The sequence below is a fragment of the Coffea arabica genome, chromosome 2c (genome assembly GCF_036785885.1).
Source record: "Coffea arabica cultivar ET-39 chromosome 2c, Coffea Arabica ET-39 HiFi, whole genome shotgun sequence".
In the NCBI taxonomy this organism is placed as follows: domain Eukaryota; kingdom Viridiplantae; phylum Streptophyta; class Magnoliopsida; order Gentianales; family Rubiaceae; genus Coffea; species Coffea arabica.
In genome coordinates this window covers 63,448,189-63,468,316 of record NC_092312.1, presented here as the reverse complement: position 1 = coordinate 63,468,316, position 20,128 = coordinate 63,448,189, and the positions used below count along the sequence as shown (strand labels likewise).

Here is a 20,128-nt window from a genome sequence, read left to right as displayed (position 1 = left end):
AGCAGTCTTACCTGGTGGAAAATACTTATTTAAGAATGCTCTTGATAAATCATCCCATCCGGTGAAAGTATTAGGAGCATGAGAGTGTAGCCAAAGTTTGGCCTTATCTCTCAATGAAAATGGGAACAATCTTAGCCTTATAGCATCATCACTAACTCCATTCATTTTAATTGTATCACAAATTTCCAAGAATGTAGCTAAGTGTGTATTAGGATCTTCTACTGCATTACCTCCAAATTGAGATTGTTGAACCATTTGGATAAGTGATGGTTTAATCTCAAAATTGTTAGCATTTATCGAAGGCCTTGCTATGCTTGTTTGAGATCCTTGTGTTCCCGGTAGAGCAAAATCTCGTAGAACTCGCCTATTTGCTTCGTTTTCGGCCATTTCTTCTTCAAACGGTAGTTCTATCAAAATTTCCTCTATTGGTTGCCAAATCTCTTGTTCCTCTTGCTGTTGTGTGTGCCTCCTTTGTCTACGTAGTGTCCTCTCAATTTCTGGATCGAAGGGTGCGACTTCTCGAGACTCCCGGTGCATACACTACAAACAGAAATAAGGGATATTATGCAACTTCAATGGTCAAAAACTGATTACAATAAAAGATTAAATATAGTCAGATCAACTAATAAAAATAAATCTGTCTAAATTAATAGAGTTGATTAGGCTCTAATATTGCCGCTCCCCGGCAACGGCGCCAAAAACTTGACGGGTGTTTACTATAAGTGCAAGTTTAATTCCGAATTATACCCGTTTTTTCTGCAAGTATACAGGCCAAAAGCGTAGTATTGGGTATGTATCGGGTCGATCCCACGAGGAGCAATTAGAACAATTATTAGATACTAATTTACTCTATTATTTAGACTCACAATAAATTTGAGCAGAAAATTCAGAATTTAATTCAACTACAAAAATTCTTAACTAGATAAATGCAATTCACAATAGGAGTAGAATTCACTAAGTATTAAGATCTAGGGATGTAGATTCCACATATAATACAAAAGATCTAAAACGAATGAATTTAACACTTGTTACTACTCTTGTTTAACCAAGGATTCATTTCCAATAATACCAAAATCACATTCTCATGATAATAATGGGTTAAAACAGATTAGTTTTCCCTAATCTCTTGGTAAATACTAATTCTGTTTTGTGCACACAGGAAATGTAAATTTCATCCACTTGAATGTATTTCTATTCTCATGAATATACTACTCAAGCTCTACTTATGTCATTCCATTATTTTTACCATTTCTCAATGAGTAAAAACAACTACAAACCTGCTATTGGTGATCAAACAACAACAAGTAATCCAACATACACAAGTAGATAGGTTAATATATACAAGATATAACAAGTATAAATCACAATCACTTCATATCACTTGACCATAAGTTTCATCTACTCCCTAGATTAAGGAAATTAGCTACTCATGAATAATGAAACACTCAGAACTTCATTAATGCAAATCATCATGAATTACAAATACAAAAAGAGTAAAGAAAGTCTTAGCCAAGATATGGTGAAGCCTTCCAAAAAATCTCCTTTGTCTTGAATTTAGATGATTACAAGATGAAACCTCAATTGCCCCTTGCAAGTACCTAGCTAGAGAGAATATGTTTTTCTGTAAGAAGCTAAGCTACGTATGGCTCTAAGACCTCCCTCAATGTCTCAGCATAAAGACTACTCAAAGGCTCTATTTTTCCAAGTCAAAAATATCCTTTGATTCCCAAATCTGCACTTTGTTAGCATAGTCAAAAACCGATATTTTTGACTTGAAAATAAGCCATCTTTACTGCCCTTTTGTCTTCTGAGGCATGTGCACCGAATTCTCTTGCAGATTGTAGCTGGAAAGTAGTTTGAACATAAGAGAATTGACTGAGCAAATTGCAGAATTACGGCCAGAAAACGCGCCTACACAAAACGCGGTTACAAGTCACGTTTTGTGTACTCGCGTATTCACTTTGGCCTTACTTCATCTGCGATTTTCTCTATCATAAATGCCGAACTGGCTTTTGTGCAAAACACCAAAGTTGTAACCCTTTGAGTTAGCTTTCCAATTCTCTAAAAATCATCCAGATCGGAGTTGTGCAGCCTGAGATATGGTCGAAATACTATCACCTGGTCAAACCTCTGTTTCCAGTTTCGACCACAGAGTGCAGCTTCTGTATTCCGACTTTTTGTCCATGAAAATGGCAGAATTGGATTTCGATGTCTTCATACGAAATGTAGGTCTCTTTCTTAGCTTTAAAATGGTATAAAGATCACCTTAAACCGATAAGTGTAGCTCCAGATATGATCAAAATACTGAAGAGTGTCAAAACTGATTTGTCTTGCATTTCCTCACTTGAACGTTTTTCACTTCATTCTTCTATTGGATTTGGCTCTATGGATTGCGTCTACTTTTGTGATGATTGTACTTCTGAATATAAATATTCGGATGGTATGGTTTTGAGTTTGATGACGTTACCCATAATTGTAATTAGGGTTAATGACAATTTATCCCCTTAAGGTATACCCTGATTCTTGTTTTATTTCATAACCTTTATTTTTTATCACTGAACTCCCTAAGAGACAAAAATATCCCTCTATTATGCCAAGTTTTTTTTTTTTCCAAATTTTTGACTTGCTTTAATCATTGAACTTTAACTTGAGATTTGATTTTGACCCCTCTAATTGATGGCAATAAAGTTTTGCATGAGATGAGTACATGTATGAGGGAATGCACTAACAATTAATTATTTTTAAAAAATGACAAAAAAAGATGTGTAATAAGCAAAAACTCATCAGAGGAAAAACAACAAAAAAAATTGTCTAGTGCTGACATGTAAATGTGTGATTGTAAACATGAGTAATTCATTGTGAATAGTGTAATTATAAGGAAATAGAATAAAATATTTTTCTTAATTTCTTACACTGGAAAATAGTTGAAATTGATTTGTAAAAAATATATATAGTTTTTTCAACTTTGTAAATTAGAGAATGAACGTCCTAAATTTTTTGTTAGAGAAATTTATTATTTTCTTAGAAACAAAAATTTGATAAAAGAAAACTAATTTGGAATAAAAAAAAGAGAAGAGAAAAAAGAAAAACTTACATAGTATTAGGGTATTTTTATCTTTAGAAAGTTAAGTGATACAAAATAAAGGTTAGAGGGTAAAGTGAGAATTAGGACATACCTTTAGGATAAATTGCAATTAACCCTTATAATTATAAGTGACATAAGCTAATGTTTGGAACCAAAGTGACAAATGGGCTAAACATGAAGGGAGTAAAGTGTTAAAACCCGTAAAAGGTTATTCCTTTTTATGTCCTAGGAAAAGGAAGTGAATGTATTGAGTTTCAATGGAAAAATTGTGCCAAAATTAGAATATATATCATGTTTGATTTTTGGGATAGAAAATTAATGGGATTTGCAACATGCACAAAAGGAAGCCATAGCGATTTATCTATTGGAAGACAATTTTGAAATTTCTTGTACATTTCAGATTTGTTTACAATTGTTGTATCTATTAAATTGCAAATTTGTAATTTTTAGTGCATGTTTAATCTGCCATTGGAGTAGGGATGTAAACCAAATTGTGCTGGATGATTTCTAATAAATTGTTAATGAAATTTGCTTTTTATAAAAATAAAAAAGTAAGTTGAGTTCATAAGTGTTTGGTATAGATTTAATTGTGCAACATGTACTAAAAATACAAAACATTACACATTTTCCATAATTTCTTTAAATATATAAGTAAATTTTATATATACTGACAGTATATACACTATTACTGTTAAATCTATGACACATGTGCAAAAGTTGAATTTTAAATTTAAATTTTGTATAGTTATTATTCATTTGAAACTAATAATATATACATTATTAGTGTAGAAAAGATTAATCATAAATATATTGGTAATAAATAGTATCGTAATTCACAGTGATTTCCTTTGAACGATAAAAAGAACAAAAACAAAAAAAAAAGGATACAAAAAGAGGTCACAATTGCGACCATTTAATTCTTGGATTTGACTTATTGATACCCAACGCACGTTAGTCAGAAGTTTTTGGTGCTTCTTTTGGGAAAAAGTAATCTACATTTAATTTCAGTAAAGTCAATTTATTAATTTGAAAAATATTTTTTGGGCAATTTGAAAAATATTGAAATGCAAGGAGCCAATAAAGTGTGAGTCTGTGCATATAAATGATAGCTTAAGAGTAAATTAATTGTAATAACAAGGGCATGGCACCCCTAAGAAAAATCCTTAATTATTCTGGCATGATTTCGTAAAAGGAAACGATGCCTTCAAAAATAAGCCAATAAGTTAGGGTAAAGAAACTTTATAAAAAAAAAAATTAAACTTGAGAGTTATATCGAACTTTAAGATGCTCATCCTAAAACGCATTGTGGCAGTAACAATCTCCAATTTCTCTAAATCATAATTTTTGCCTGATAAAAAATAGCGCAGAAACTTTTTTGTACTTCAAAGCAAGGCTAGTGGCAGTACCTTGAACAAAATACTCCCCAACATACAATTGTGTATACAATCATAACTAAAATAGTTGTCTCACATAGGGATGGCAATGGGCGGTCACCCGCCCCGCGGGGGGCTAATGGAGATGGGGCAGGGACGGGGGGAATTTTTTCTCCCCCGCTTAGAAACGGAGCGGGGGGCGGGGGAGTGTACCCCCGCCCCGCCACCCGCCTTAAAAAAATAAATATATAAAATATATATAGGTATATAATTATATATATAATATATAATTTAATTAGTTACAAACTTATGATAATGATATTATTAGTTATATGTATTATATGATATCTATTAGTATATATAATATAATTGATATTATTAATTATACTAATAATTATATATGTGTACTAATACAAATTATTAATTAGTTATACTAAATTTACTAATACATTTAAACTAAATCCCTAATTACACTTAATACAATAACATTTTTTTCTTAAAAAAAACACAAGCACAATAATGAATTAGTGATTGTATTTGTACCAAAAGTGAAAACTTGACTACTTTAGTTATATTTATTTCATCATGTTGGATTGTATTCAAATAATTTTTGTTTAATTGTTTTTATAAGTTTCAATTGTAAAATTACAATGAATAATAATTTAATGATGTATTGATATTTAGCACTTGATTATTTGCTAAAATTTAACCATAATAAAATTATATAACAAATTTTTATTAGCCCCGCGGGAGAAGCGGGGCGGGGACGGGGGATGGGGCAGGGGCGGGGGCGGGGGGAGTTTGTAGGCAGCGGGGCAGGGGATGGGGGAGGGGTCCCCCGCCCCAACCCCGCCCCGTTGCCATCCCTAGTCTCACAAAACGTATAGTAAGGGGATATTTGATAATCGCATTAAGTACTTAAAATTAGGGAAAAATGCATTTCTTGTTTGATAATAAATCTTACATTTGAATACATTGTTGAACTAGTGTAGAGGTATTCACTCAAAAGAATTACATCATGCTCCCACGTATTTTGACACATATACACAGACTCACACACACACACACATTAATTACATCACGCTCAATGATTTTTACTGGATGCAGAGAAAACACTGGAAACTACATACCATAGTGGCCATACTACCATCCTTCGACCTGCTGTCATACTGGGTGGTTTGCCTGATAATTATGTAAGGAACGTTGTAACTTGTTTAGTTTGACATTCTTTTTCTTGTCCTGTTAAGTCACTATTCCTCGTTGGATGAACTGATGTGCATTGTTAGAACTGTTGTCAGCTTTGCACAAAATAAGTACAAGAAAAAGGAAAGCAGATCTGAGAATGATCTAAGAATTTTAGCAAAAAGATGGGGAAACCTTGCTTAGGGGGTAATCTAGCAGAAAGTAGTTTAATGAGAAACTTAAAGTTGGTAAGTTTATGTGATTGGTGGAGTCAAATATAATACGTAGCATGAGAATCCATAGAAGTATCACTTCAATTAAAATGATTTAACTTTTTTCCATTACCTGTCTCAAAAACCTACTACATTTAAGTTCCTTATCCTTTTACTTGTCCATTCTACCCTTATAGGACTGCTCCTGCATCAGTTAATTCTCCTTAGTTTGGAGAAAACTCATGAGTTTAACTGTGATGTCCATGATTAGATGAAGTTTCACTCCACTCCATATATCTTTTAAGGTCCAACAATAGACACAAGGATGAGGGAAGTTGCGTCACTTTAATGATGGTTTGCTCTGTAAAATTAAGACCTGGTTTCACATTGTAGACACAGAATATATATCTGCATTAATGTTACTGTCTTGCAATAGATTGCTAGACATTGAATCTCTCTCTGCCTCCCCGAATCTCCTTAGTGATTTCAAACCTTTCTTTGGTTCATATTTTGATCAAACTTTTGGAATGTCCATTTACCTTCTTTCAGCCTAGAGCACAAGAAATAATAAAATCATTTTGATCCATGATCAACATGTTGGTTTTTAGGAAAAACCAAACAAAACCTTGATTTGGCTGATTAAGCGACACCTTTAAAACTGTTACTTGAAGAACTTAAAAAGAAGGGGAAATTACTTATTACCCCTTGTGGTTTTACAGAATGTCAGATGACCACCATAATATTTTAAAATAGCAACATAAACCCTCTGCAGTTTCATGTAAAGTGGAAAATGGAGGAAATGCACAATTAGTTATGGTGTTTAACCAAATGCACTTTAAAAGTGCAGATGATAAAATCTTAATATCCATGTAACTACCTATAATTTGTATAAATATCCACTTTATCGCCATGTAATTTTTTCATTTATCCACGTAATCTCCCTATACTTTTATACAAAGTGGTTAAACCGTCGATTAATTTAGTGCTCGAGTAAGAGCACTATTGGTATTTCAACTAACAATGTTACATAGCTATTTTCTGTCAAATTTTACTTTACATAAAACAATAGAGGGGTGAAATAAACATTTTGAAACATTAGAGAGATCATATGACAATAGATAAAACCACAGGGGGTAATAAGTAATTTACCCTAAAAAGAAACATACCTTGTTTTCCACAAAAGGAGGTAGAATTCAAGTCTCATCCTAATCTTTAGCAATCTAATCTAATGCCAATCATGTAGATCTTGTGCTGCAACAAAATCTCGTCTTTACTGTAATTTATTGATCATATAAATGTGTTCGTATTTTGGCTATCAGTTTGGTTCCTTTGTAAGTATAACATAGAAAAGGTTTAAATCTTGTGTTTTCTTCTGCTGGTTTTCTATGTAGTGGGCAAGTTTGTTGATTCTCTCAGTTTTTTGTCTAATTTTTTGGCTCATAGGCTCAAATCTAACTCTTCGTGTTGCTTCATGATGTTCTCTCATGCGTATACTTGGATATCGTCTGTTAGAAATAATTTAAAGTTTCTAGATTTCTCTTAGAAGTGTCTTATGGTGTTCTAAGCGACTAGGTGCATTGTTATATTACTAGGCTTGGTACCCCGCGGTTCCGCGGGGTGGCAATTATGTATGTTAATGATATATGATTTTGATTGATTTGTATTGATATAAAACACTATAATTGATTTATATATATTGATTAGATGGATATAGAATTTTTATTTATTTGTATGTATTGGATGTAGATAGGATTTTTAGTGACTTGTATATTTTTTTGATATTTAATAAGTGAATAAATATAAAAAGAATTTGTAATTTTTTCATATTTAATATTTTTGGTATTATATATATTTTGGAGAAAATTAATAAATAAGCGAATAAATATAAAGAAGGAGGGAAAATTGTATACATAGAAATAGCATCAAAGTTATAATTATTTCATATAAATAACATATGTTACATGTTAATATAAAGTGGTATTATTGTGGTCGAGATGTTTGATTATGATTCTTGAATAAAGTTTCTACTGAACAGGTGCAGATGATAATTGTTTTGATTGAGGAGCGTGAATAGAATGACATTTCCTTCGTATAGGAAGTGTTTTTGTGCGAATGTTGGCCAACCTTCTGTTATTTCTATTCCTTCTAGTTGAAAGATCCATCGGGTTTTAGCGTAATAGCAATTGATGATTCCTGCGTCATTTGTTTGTATATGTGATGGTATATCACCGATGAGTACCTGAGATAGAAAAGGGGCAAAAAATGTGGTTGTATTATGAAAGGAGAATAGGAATGTATTGTATGAATTATATTGATTAGAATGTAATTTATATGAAACTGACCAATGATTCGAGATCGTCTGCTTTTAGCATTATATAAAATGAGAAGTGCGTCATTAGTCTTTCTTCTTCTGTGAAGAGCACTTTGGTTATAAGAAAAGGAAAGGGTTAATTTATTTTATAATAGAGAGATAAGATTGTTGTATAAAGAAAGAGTTGCTTACTGCATCCAATTGATGATTGTGAATGATTGAGGAGGATGTTCCATTCATGACAAGCTAAACAGTTATTTGGATTATATATGGCAACTCTAAAGACCATACATCCGATGTGCAAAAAACGAAGAATGGAGCCATTCTGTATGTTGTGGTCTTGTATGAATTTGTTCCATCCAGATAGCTGAAAACTGGTATCGAGTTTGATGAACCATGTGCGATTTCCATTTCGTATAATCATTGTGTTTGTCCAGTAGTTTCTCAAATGTGGATAGAATGATGGATTAATTCTCTGGAAAGAAAAGGATAAGGTATAGTATAAAGTATGTGGAAATGAAGATATGTAAGCATGAAGTTTATTGGTTTACCAATGCTTCTGGGTTTGCTTGTTTATATTCAACGAGGAATGAGCTTGGTGATGAAGCTGAGATTTTGATAGATGCATAATTTATAGGTAGTGAGTGGAAAATAAATAAGCTATATTTTAGTAAAGAGAGTGTAAAATGTATAGTATGTGAATATAAGAGGAGAAAACTTACTGGATAATAGTTCTGGTGGTGGATAGTTGGATATGAATGATGTGAGCCAATTTGTTGCATCAAAGTGTGATGACCAATGTTGAAGATGGGGTTGAATAAATCTGGAACCTATAGCTCTTATGAAGTTGGTGCTGATTTCATATGTAAAGCTGTTATTGGATATTGGGGTTGCTTGGATTACTTGAAGTGCTTGTCCATTAATAGTATGAAGATAAAACAGGCAAGTTATCAGGAGGTCGTTTTCTTCTATTGTTTCTATTGACCAATCTATGAAAGTTGGTATTGCCATGAGTTTTTTGGGTTGTTTGATTTTAGTTATATTTACTTATACTTATGGTATTTATAGTGGTTGTTGTTGGTGGATAACATGTGATATGAGTGGGTGAATTTTTGTATTATTGTCATATTTTTTTATGTATTATTTTGGTGGACATGTGAATATACAGTAATGGATTGGAAAAAGACAAGAAGTTATTATTTTGTTTTGTTAGTATTTTGATGAAACTGTTGTCATGTGAATATATAATTTTGTTGAGATGTGTCAGATGCATTGGAGTAAAGAGAGCTAATAAACTAACATAAGTAGGGTGGCATATTAATGATGTAGTTTTACATACGTTTCCTAGGAAACCAACAAAAATATATCCTGCTTTTTTCATGTTTACTTTGTACATAAGCAGATGCCAACAAAATGCGATAGATAGTGGCAGGGAATCAAAAGTATGAAGACAGATGCATAGCTGGTTACAGGTGATTTTTTGAAAAGTGTGTCACGTTCAGACAATGGATTTCATGTGAGCTTCTGATGCTTAGATTCCTTGTCAAATTCTTTGTCTAAGCTTCGCTTGGCGGATGGTGCTGCTATTGGAATGGGAGATTGAGGGATATCTGTTGTGTGAGATATAGAAGATCCAGCTGAGGCAATATTTTTGTAGATTGAGCTTGGAGTGGCAGGAGGTGCAGATTCGTCAGCTGGTGTGATGAGGTCTTCAGATGGAGTTATTGTCTGAATTAACTCTTCTGCTTGTGATTCTGGTGTTTTTTGGTCAGTTGTGTGCTCCAGAAGAGGAGGGGTTGATGATTGATCAGGGAGAAAAGCAGTGAGGAAATAGAGGGGCGTAAATTGTCTGTGAGATGGTAGATATGATCTCATCTCACAGAGCAATGTTTGTTTTTCAATTCTTTGATTGATTATATCAATAGGAATTGGGAGCTGCTGCATTATTGTAAAAAAATGTAAATTAAGTAATGGAAATAGCGAAGTGTGTTGAATAGTTTATTTATAGATAAGAATAATGTAATATATACCTTGGTATATCTGTCATAGATTTCAGCAGCAGTCATATCAAGCAGAGTTTCAGCATATTTTTCTTCAGCAGCAACAGATAGGTAGCTAGTGTCGTCATGTATGTTGAGCTGGAGTTTTGCTCTGTAAAAGTGATAAGATCAAAGTTAGGTGATGCATATTATTAGTAGTGTAAAAACGGAATTATATAATTCATTGAACTGAAATACATACTTTGGTTTTGGCTTTGTGTCTTTTGTTTCACAGAAGTTGCAGTCAAATTCAATATCCATCATTGCTCCAGTTGATTTACCGCATGCAGGACAGCTGGGAATAAAAAACTTCTGGTCGATGTTAACTATTGATGGAGTTCCTTTGATCCAGAAGTTTTTGATCTATTGGAAAGAAGAGAGTTAGAAATGATGATCAATGTAAAGAAATTATTTATGTAAATTTTTTGTGGTAGAGCATGTAAGAGGAAAAATGTATGTTACCAGTTCTGAAGAGGCAATGATCTGTGAGATTGGCCTTATTTGAGTATGTGCAGGAGCAAGGATTTTTTGATTGATTTTTTCATAGAGTTTCTGGCTGATGACCTTTTGAATATATGCTCTATTTTCATCACACCTACAATATTTGTTTAAATTTTTGTTATATTTATTTGTTAATGTGAAAGTGTCTGTGATTGAGCATAGGAAAGAAAGAAATATATACCAAGTTTGTAGTGAAGCTGTTTCTTGCAACGGTGGGTCAAGGATGATTGTACTATTGGGACGAGTAGCAATGTCAATTCCTTCAATTGTTATTTGTCAAAAGAGAAAAAGAAGGCAGAACAGAGTATTTGATTAGAGATATTAGTTTTCATGAGTTAATTGAGTTATGATTTTAAAGATAAGTAGTATACTAACCATAGTATGTTGTGATCTTTGGGCGTACAAGCAGAACTATTGGACATGTGTGAATAATGTTCATGAGCTGAACTCCTTCAATATAAATATATGGTTCCCACATGGTGAAGACCATTGGTCTGCATCTGAAAAATATATAGATATTAGTGTATAAAAAAGATAATTTATGATATGGATATTTGATTGAATGAAAAGATGGACTATATGGAAGACTGTTTAGTAAGATAGTGAGGCAAAGGTTTACTCAGGATTAACAGCGATGAATCTGCGAATTGTGCGTGGTCCTCTTGCTGTTGATATTATAGATTCTGGGAATCCTTGAATTAAAGCACAAAGGAGATCTGGACAGATAAGGTCATTCAATAAATATAATCTGTTAGCATTAATAAACTTAAGGTATATATGTTTGTATTAGAAAAATGATGAAAGTAAAGATAGGCTTACTAAATCTGATGGAATCATTGTTTTTATATTTGTCAAGATTCCAGAAGGAAGTTAATGGGAATCGATTGTGCAGGGTCAGCTCATTTTGTTTCTGTGCTTGCTTGATGAAAGTTGTTTTGGTTATGGTTAGTTGCCATGGCACAGAACCAGCTTGGTTTCTTTCATCAGTGATGGCTGAAATAGCAGCATTGCCAATGTAGTAAGTATGGTAGAGATGAAGCTTGGTGTCTGCATAATTTACATCTCTAGTGAAAGCAATTCCTTGGATGGATTCATTCTGTAGAGGAAATGGTTATTAATTAGTTGAAAATGTGATGATAAATAAATTTGAGGATGGAAAATATTTATTTCTATACTTGAAACTTTTTTAATGCTACAAATTTATAATGTTGAATTTACCTGTTCATCAGCAAACATGAAATGCTGGAATGTGTTATGATCTTTTCCTGGGAAGATGTTTGTTTTTTCAATCAGGATGACTTTTATCATCCACTCGCTTGATTTGTCTGTCAAGGTACTGACAGTGGTGCATCTATCTTCCATATCTGAAATATAAAATATGAAAAATATATTGTTAGTGACAGAGATATGTAAATATATAGAGCAAGAAATAAAGGTATTTGTAATTAAAGATATTCAGGTTAAGTACTTAATCATGAGTTGCAGCTGCCAGAATTTCCTGATAAACTACATTGCGTGTAGAATTATGGGATAAAGAATCAGATGCAACAGGTCTAAGCAGAATTTTAACATTATCAGCTGTTTTGGCTCTTGATAATGCAACATACAATTGACCATGTGAAAATACTGGTTCTTTCAAATATAATCCTACAAAATCAAGTGTCTGTCCCTGTGCTTTGTTAATTGTCATAGCAAAACAGAGAGAGATTGGAAATTGAGTGCGTTTGAAAGGGATTGGATATGATTCATCATTAGAGCTATGCAATGGAATGCGAGGAATGAAAACTTGTTTACCAGAATGAATTCCAACAGAAATTTGTGCATGAATAACATTTTTGTTGAAATGTAAACAAATCAAACGTGTTCCATTGCATAATCCTTGTGCAGGATTGAGATTTCTTAGAAGTATAACTGGGCAATTCTGCTTCAAAATCAGTTCATGTGGGGGTAATCCTGGAGGGTGAATAGTAGTTAAGAAGTCACCGTGATCAGCTTGTTTGGTTGGATCTATGGTTTGATCGAAGCTGATGTATTTGATTTCTTCACCTGGGAATTTCTGGATCAAAATTTGGTTGACCTCGTGGACAATATCATTTGTTGTACTGAGAATGACTCTATTAATCATAGCAGAATTGTTGGGCAGAAAGTCAGACAGTGATGGATAAACAATGTTGATGAGGGAGTTTAATGATATTTCATCATTAATAAAAGGAATGATCATAGGAGAAGGTAACTGGATTTTGTCATCTGCAATGGTTGGCTGTGTTCCATCTCCAATGTTTAGCAAAAGATTTGAAAATGATGGGTCCAAAGATGCCCTCATGTTTTCAGTCAGCCGTATCTTTTGAAGGTGTGGCCAGAGATATGAATTGATAAGTGATGCAGAGATGTAATCTTCCTTTTGGCCTTTCCTCACTACTGGAAGAGTCTGCCGAAAATCGCCACCGAAAACAATGATTTTACCACCAAAGATGTGATCACAACTTAACAAGTCTCTAAGAAATCTGTCAAGGGACTCAATTGCATATTTTTTTGCCATTGCTGCTTCATCCCATATTATGAGCTTTGCACTCTTGATTAACTGAGAGATTGCACTTTGTTTAGAAAGATTACATGTGCTGCTGGCTTCATGATGGAGAGGGATTTTGAAGCGTGAATGAGCAGTACGACCTCCTGGAAGTATTGATGCAGCTGCTCCTGATGTTGCAGTTGCTAATGCAATGTCTCCTTTTGATCTAATTGTTGCAAGGAGTGCTTTATAGAGAAAAGATTTTCCCGTACCACCAGGACCATCAATGAAGAATGCAGCTGGAGTGTTTGTATTAACTTTTTCCATTATTTTGTCAAATGCAAATTGCTGTCCAGGATTGAACATAGAGACTGCTGCTAAATCTTCTCTAGAGACAGGTATGTCAGCTTCAGCTTGTATTTCTTTTGTAAGACAGATAGAGCGAGAATCTGGAATGAAGTCTGAGAAACCATAATCCTTTATACTTTTTCCCATTATCTGTAAATATTGATCAATCAAAGCAAGGACTTTCATGATGATTTCATTTTCTGATAAACAAGAGTCTGCTGCAATGTCCTCTGATAAGAATGGTTGAAATCTTGACCAAAGTTGTTGTGGATCAGCTGGTGAACAATGGACCAAGATAACTGCAAATAGCTGCCTTAAACATTGTGGCATTCCGTAGAGAATAGCTTCTGATAAGCATTCTTCAGCTCCGTTGTCTATTTGAAGGAAACCTCGCAATTCTGCAGCTTCTTTAAATGAAGAAGCTAGATAACCATTAACTGTTTTCAGGTCATCAAAAGATGTGGGTTTTCGAACATGCATCAGCAATATTCTGAGATAATACCTCTCTCCTTCAATTGGATGTGCTGCTATAACACGTCCAATGACCTGTCCTCTCTTTCTAGTGTACCATATTCTATCATCTGCATCCCAGACAAAATGCTGAGGGAACTCTTTGTACAGAAGATTGAGGCTTTCTGCATGTTCATTTGTCCGATTCATTGCAAAGAATTCTGTTAGCATTGTTCGTGAAAGCCTATCGTCTGTAATTATATCTGTCAATGGACGATTCTTGTCAAAGCACATTGATTGGTAGTTTTCAAGATGTAAATGAAGCGAAATAACTGATGGATTGATAACACTGAGATCAAAAGCATATATCCTCCAGATAGCTTCAGGTGCACATACCCATCTTGCGGATTGAAAATTTTTTATCTCATCAATGACTTGATTTGCTTGCTCAGCTGTCAACTGGTACATCACCCTATCATGACCCTTGTATATATATTTGTAGATGTACTTTACAGCTTCAATGGCAGAACATATTTCAACATTGATGTGACAGTCATATTTTGCAAGAAGATATGGATTGTAAGGGACAATCCATCGATTATCTAACTCATGTTCTCTGATATAGATCTTGGTGCCATCATCCCGTCTTCTGTAAATAGGATATGAATTTTTCCCATGCTTTATGTACTCTGAAAAATCTTTCGGATAGTTATTTCTGCACTTGTGATTCTGTTTCATACAAGGATTACTTGGATTCATTGATCCACATGGTCCATGAAGCATGTGCTTTATAACCAAAGAATATAAGTATGGTGCCTTGTGTCTATCAGGAAGCTCTGCACAAACAATTTTGTCGTATTCTTCCGGTGAGAACATCTTTGATTGTTCCTTTAAGATGATCAAGAAATGAGCATGCGGCAAACCTCTTTTTTGGAATTCGATAACATAGGTGTAAGCAGCAACACGACCAAAAAGATGTTTCTTGAAAAGATCTTCTTTCAATTGCTCTATTTTTGCACGAAATACTCGTGTTATCAAGTCTGGCCGATTCTGAGCTTCATCTGTGTCAAGCAAATGGTTCTTGATTTCAGGCCAAGATGGATTGCAGGTCATTGTAAGGAAGATATCTGGCTTTCTATAACGTTGTACAAGGGTCATAGCATCCATATATCGCCGTCGCATATCTCTTGGCCCTCCTATAAAACTTGCGGGCAGGATGATACGTTTTCCCACATCTGATGCATTAGTGTTGCCTTTTGCTATGATATCAAGCAATCCTTGATAGGCCTCTGTTCTCAATTTGTTCTGTTTGCTTCTGTGAAATTCAAGGCGTGATGTCTCTAATTTCACATAGGTATCAACAGAATATTGCTGGAATAAACGGCCGATATGCAGCAAGTTTGACTGATCTCCATTTCGCATTTGGAATTTGTAAGCATAATATTCTCTGCATGAGACAGTTGGTCTTTGTCTTTTTTTCTTTTTGGCAGCTGTTAAGATTAGAAAAATGTAAGAAGGAGGTCACTTATATATGAGAGCAAATAAGAATCAAAGAATATAAATATTTGTAATTGGAGTTATACCTGTTTGTTTTGCAGAAAATAGCTGTTCTATATCATTGTATTCATTGATAGAAACCAAATTTTCCTTTTGACAAGTTTGATGGGGTTGTTGAAGAATCTGAGTTTTTGTTTTTCTAAGAATTCCAGGATGCCATCCAGTTTCTCCACGAGCAAATATCAGTGGATACTGTAACGTGTCATAACAACCATAATATTGCTTAACTATTTTTCTATCTCCTGTCTTTGTACATATTTCAATTTCTCTTGACTTGTCTCCATTAACATTGTCATTCTCTGACCAAATTGCTGCAACTTGAGACACTGAAGGAACATTGAAAACACGTTGATCTAATCCAGGATTGGATTTCAGGAAAATTTTGTATTTATCAATCTCTTCAATGTCTGCCAATTTTCGGATAAACATAGAATAAGGATTGTCATCAAGGACAGATTTTAGTTGCTGACCAATCGATTCCTTGAATTTGCTTGACAGAGCCATTCTATTTTGCATCTCATGTTCTGTATCATAAAAATAAAGCTGCAGATTCGATGCTTTTTCACCAGTAGAAGGTTTCAGTGGATTGACAAAATGATAAATCTGTCCTTGAACTCGAAATGTGTAGATGCCTCTGTTTCTTTTGCTCAGCTCTTTGTCATAATGAACTCCCAATGATGTGAAAGCAAACATATTGTTGTAGCTCCTGATACATTGTCTGAATTCAATACTTTCAGGAGTGTTTCCTTTATAAAGCTGCAGCAACTTATCTGGCATTTTTGTTTCTGCTAGACGAACTTCTCCTGATGCACAACAAAATCTTGGCGGTTCCATATAAAACCGTTTAGCATGACAATGTGGACAATCTGGAACAGATGGGAGGATGGTTGGTTCTAATTGTATTTGTTGGAGCAATGGTGTATTTTTTCTGCGGCGTACAGGAGCTAGAAGAATTGAATAGGAATTTTGATAAGTTATAATAGGAGGATAGAAAAGGTTTCTATTATCTATAAAGAGATAAAACAAAGAAAGATGGTATTAAAGACTGCTGTCGCACCAGGCTGATTTTGGATAGTCGAGGATGAATTTGATGATTTTGTCATTAGCGTTGACTGTGCTGAAAATTGATTAGTATGATTTCAGCTATAAAAGTGAGAGAAAACCAGACTGCAACATTGATATGTATTATAATTATATATTATTGAATAGTTATGGAGGTTATTAAAATAGGCAGAAAGCGTACATGTAGAAATGGGACAATTGAACCACTGAGTAGTAATATGAGATGACGGTGAACCAAAGAGATCTTGTAAGACAGGATCATTGACTGCAGGAAGATTGTCTATATATATATATATATATACATATAAATGAATGAAAGAATCATGAATTTAGATAGTATTGAGATGATAGGTAAGCAGGGGGGAAAATTATAGAAAAGAGTGAAAAAAGAAATAGATACATGGATCAATGTCAGATATAGCTGATGTAGATAAGCTATCCAGTACGCGAGGAAATTGTGGAGCAAGCAAGGGAAAGCATGAGGAGGGACTTGGAACAAAAGAGGATGATGGCAAAAGAGCATCAAGAGATTGATGATGCAAAGAGCTGGTAGCTTCTGATGCATTAGTATAAATAGGGACATCAATTAAATCGTCCTCATGCTCTGAAGAAATAGGGACAGAAGAAACATCTGTGACAGTAACAGCATGCGGTGGATGCAGTGGAATAGATTGTGCGTTTTTGGTAGGCATCTGCGTAGCATGCTGCTGGCGTCTGATTATCTCTGCAGCATATCTTTCTCGACGTTGTCGATTATTTTCGATGCGGTATTCATCTTGGGAGGAAAATTTACGTTTTCGAGGCATACTAAATAAAAGTAATGAACACAGAGAAATATATGGTATAATTAACAGCATGAATGATTGTATATGATAGTTGATCAATGAACTCAGGAAAAATGACAAATATAATGGTGCAGAAATCACAATGAGCGTCGACGTAGAAAATAATGTAAAAGATAACATCAGAATAAGAATATAGAAACCTCATATAAGGCAGTAGGATATAGAGCCTCTATAAAATAGCAAAAGGGATATAAAATGATATTGTTACCTTGTATCTGATATCAAAAAGCTATGAAGAAACGGAAGAAGGAGGAGATGACAGAAGAGCCTGTAACTGAAATATATAAAAATGGTTAGTAAAATGAAATGGAAAATAGAGGAGAAAAAATATAACAAGAATATGAAGAAAAATCAACAAAGAAGAATTTAGAGTAAAATGGAATGTCACAGAACATAAAAACATCATGCATGCAATGAATCTAAGAAATAGGGATGGCAAATTAAACAACTATCATACACATCGGTTTCTAAGATGGAACATAGGAGAATAATTTTTTTTTTGAAAAAGTTAAGGGAAGAGATAGTATAAAAGGCTGCTATCAAAAGAAAGCTAACAAAATAAGATGCAGATGACATGAAAATTATAATGGGTAAAAGCACAGACAAGGGTGCTAAAGAAAGCACGTAACAAAAAAAATAAGGAATCTTGCATGGGTAGAAAGCAAGAGATCCAGTAGGAGAGAAAAGCATGCAAGGGAGGTATAAATGCATCATCATAAATAAGAGTAATAAGACATAAGGATAGAAGTACATATCCGACGAAGCTATAAGAAGGAAAAATCACAGAGAGGTTATTAATGGAAGAAAAGCAGTGATTGATGAGATATATAAACAACATAAGCGAAACAAACTAAGTGTAAAATAAAAATAGAGATTTATAGAAGAAAACTAAGAATAAGAGAGTAATTTACCAGGTAGACATTGCAGGAAGAAAGATACAGCAAAATAGGGAAAACAGGAACGAGAGGAACTTGCAGTATAGTTGGATGAAGAAGCTTAGCTGTGAAAGATAGTGGGAAGGAAAGAACCGGAAATAAATTGAATAAAAGTGAAATTTGATCACAATAAAGATCGGACGGCTACAAGAGTGGGAGGAATAAGAATAATTATATTATGAATGGTGATAGGCAATTGCAAGTACCAAACAATCAAGTGGATGCATTTAATGAAGATTAGATAGTGAAAATGATTGATGTGAAAGGAAAATGAAAAAGTAGTATGAATGCAATTAGATGAATAACACGTGGTTAAACAGTAGTTTGAATAGCAAATGAACACATGAGCAGATTAAATATCAATTACACAATGAAAGAGCTGATAATATAAAAAGCAATTGAAGAAAAGAGGAAATCGGCAAGATGGAATTGTATAGAAAAGGGATAAAGTATCAGAATAATTTATTAATTAATGAGTATTGTTAAAATAATATTTTTGAAACAGACACAAGGTATCTTATATTTTTTCAAGCTAATATCTAAGTAATTATTGATTTTATAGAGAATAAGAAGAACTCTGGAACTAAATATAGCGAAAGAAACATTTTTGAAATACAGGAAAATGATCTTAGATTTTTTAGAGAAAGAATGTAATTAATAATCATGTTTTTTGGACAAGCATTTTGGGGAAAAAAGATTTTATATATTTATTTATTTATAGATGGATATTTAGCTAATTATTGTTCTATATTTGCTATATTTGTTTTATGTAAAATATAGGAAAATGATCTTACATTTGTAAGAATAAGAATGTAATGAGTAATCCCTTGTTTAGGCTACGATTTTTTGGAAAACAAAATTGTGTATTTATTTATAAATAGATATGTAACTAATTATTGCTTTATTGTTCTATATTTGCTATATTTGTTTTATGTAAAATATAGGAAAATGATCTTACATTTGTAAGAATAAGAATGTAATGAGTAATCCCTTGTTTAGGCTACGATTTTTTGGAAAACAAAATTGTGTATTTATTTATAAATAGATATGTAACTAATTATTGCTTTATACTTGCTATATTTGTTTTATGATGCTTACGTTTCAAATGTCAAATTACTTATCTTTAAAATGTCAAATTTATAAGCTAATAATTTAATATATGCAACAAAAATTATTAAAATAGGATTTTTGTATGAATATAAGGGAACACAAAATAGAACAATTGGTTTATAATTTATTGGGTAAATAACAAGTTTTTTTCTTGGCTTATTTTGGCGACAAAATGAATATTCAAAGTTTGTACAATTTTTTTGCATGGAAAAAATAAAAATGCAAGCAATTAATATATATATAGATTATAAAGCAAAAGTTTGTAAAAAAGTGATGGCTTAATATGTATTCAAATTTTGCAGAGAATTCATATCCTAATACAAAAATGCACAGAACTAATATATGCATATTGTCAATTGATATGTAAATGGGTGTAAATTCGCAGGAGGAATATAAAAGGCAAAGACCACAAAGTAGAAATAAGAGGCAAAGACCACAAAGTACAAAATTGGGATGTTAATTACAAAGGAACCAAGATAGGAGGGCAAAATTGGAACATAAAAGGTCACAAAATCACAAATCTGGATGGCAATCCTCCAAGACAGCTGAGGGCACGGCCTGTGCAAAGACAGAAGAAGCCAAAATGAGCAAGCAAATTACAAGGAAACC

The 20,128-nt window shown here is 33.4% G+C and overlaps 1 protein-coding gene across 1 annotated transcript; it reads right to left on the bottom strand.

Annotated features, from left to right (window-relative positions):
* Positions 1 to 12,171: 12,171 nt before the first annotated feature.
* LOC113724484 (uncharacterized) lies at positions 12,172 to 17,435 on the bottom strand. The gene is made up of 3 exons (XM_027247383.1): positions 17,030 to 17,435; positions 15,594 to 16,574; positions 12,172 to 15,500 (listed from the first exon to the last, which is right to left on the bottom strand). Exons 1-3 carry the CDS (start codon positions 17,433 to 17,435, stop codon positions 12,172 to 12,174), a joined length of 4,716 nt encoding a protein of 1,571 aa, XP_027103184.1.
* Between the last annotated feature and the right edge of the window lie 2,693 nt (positions 17,436 to 20,128).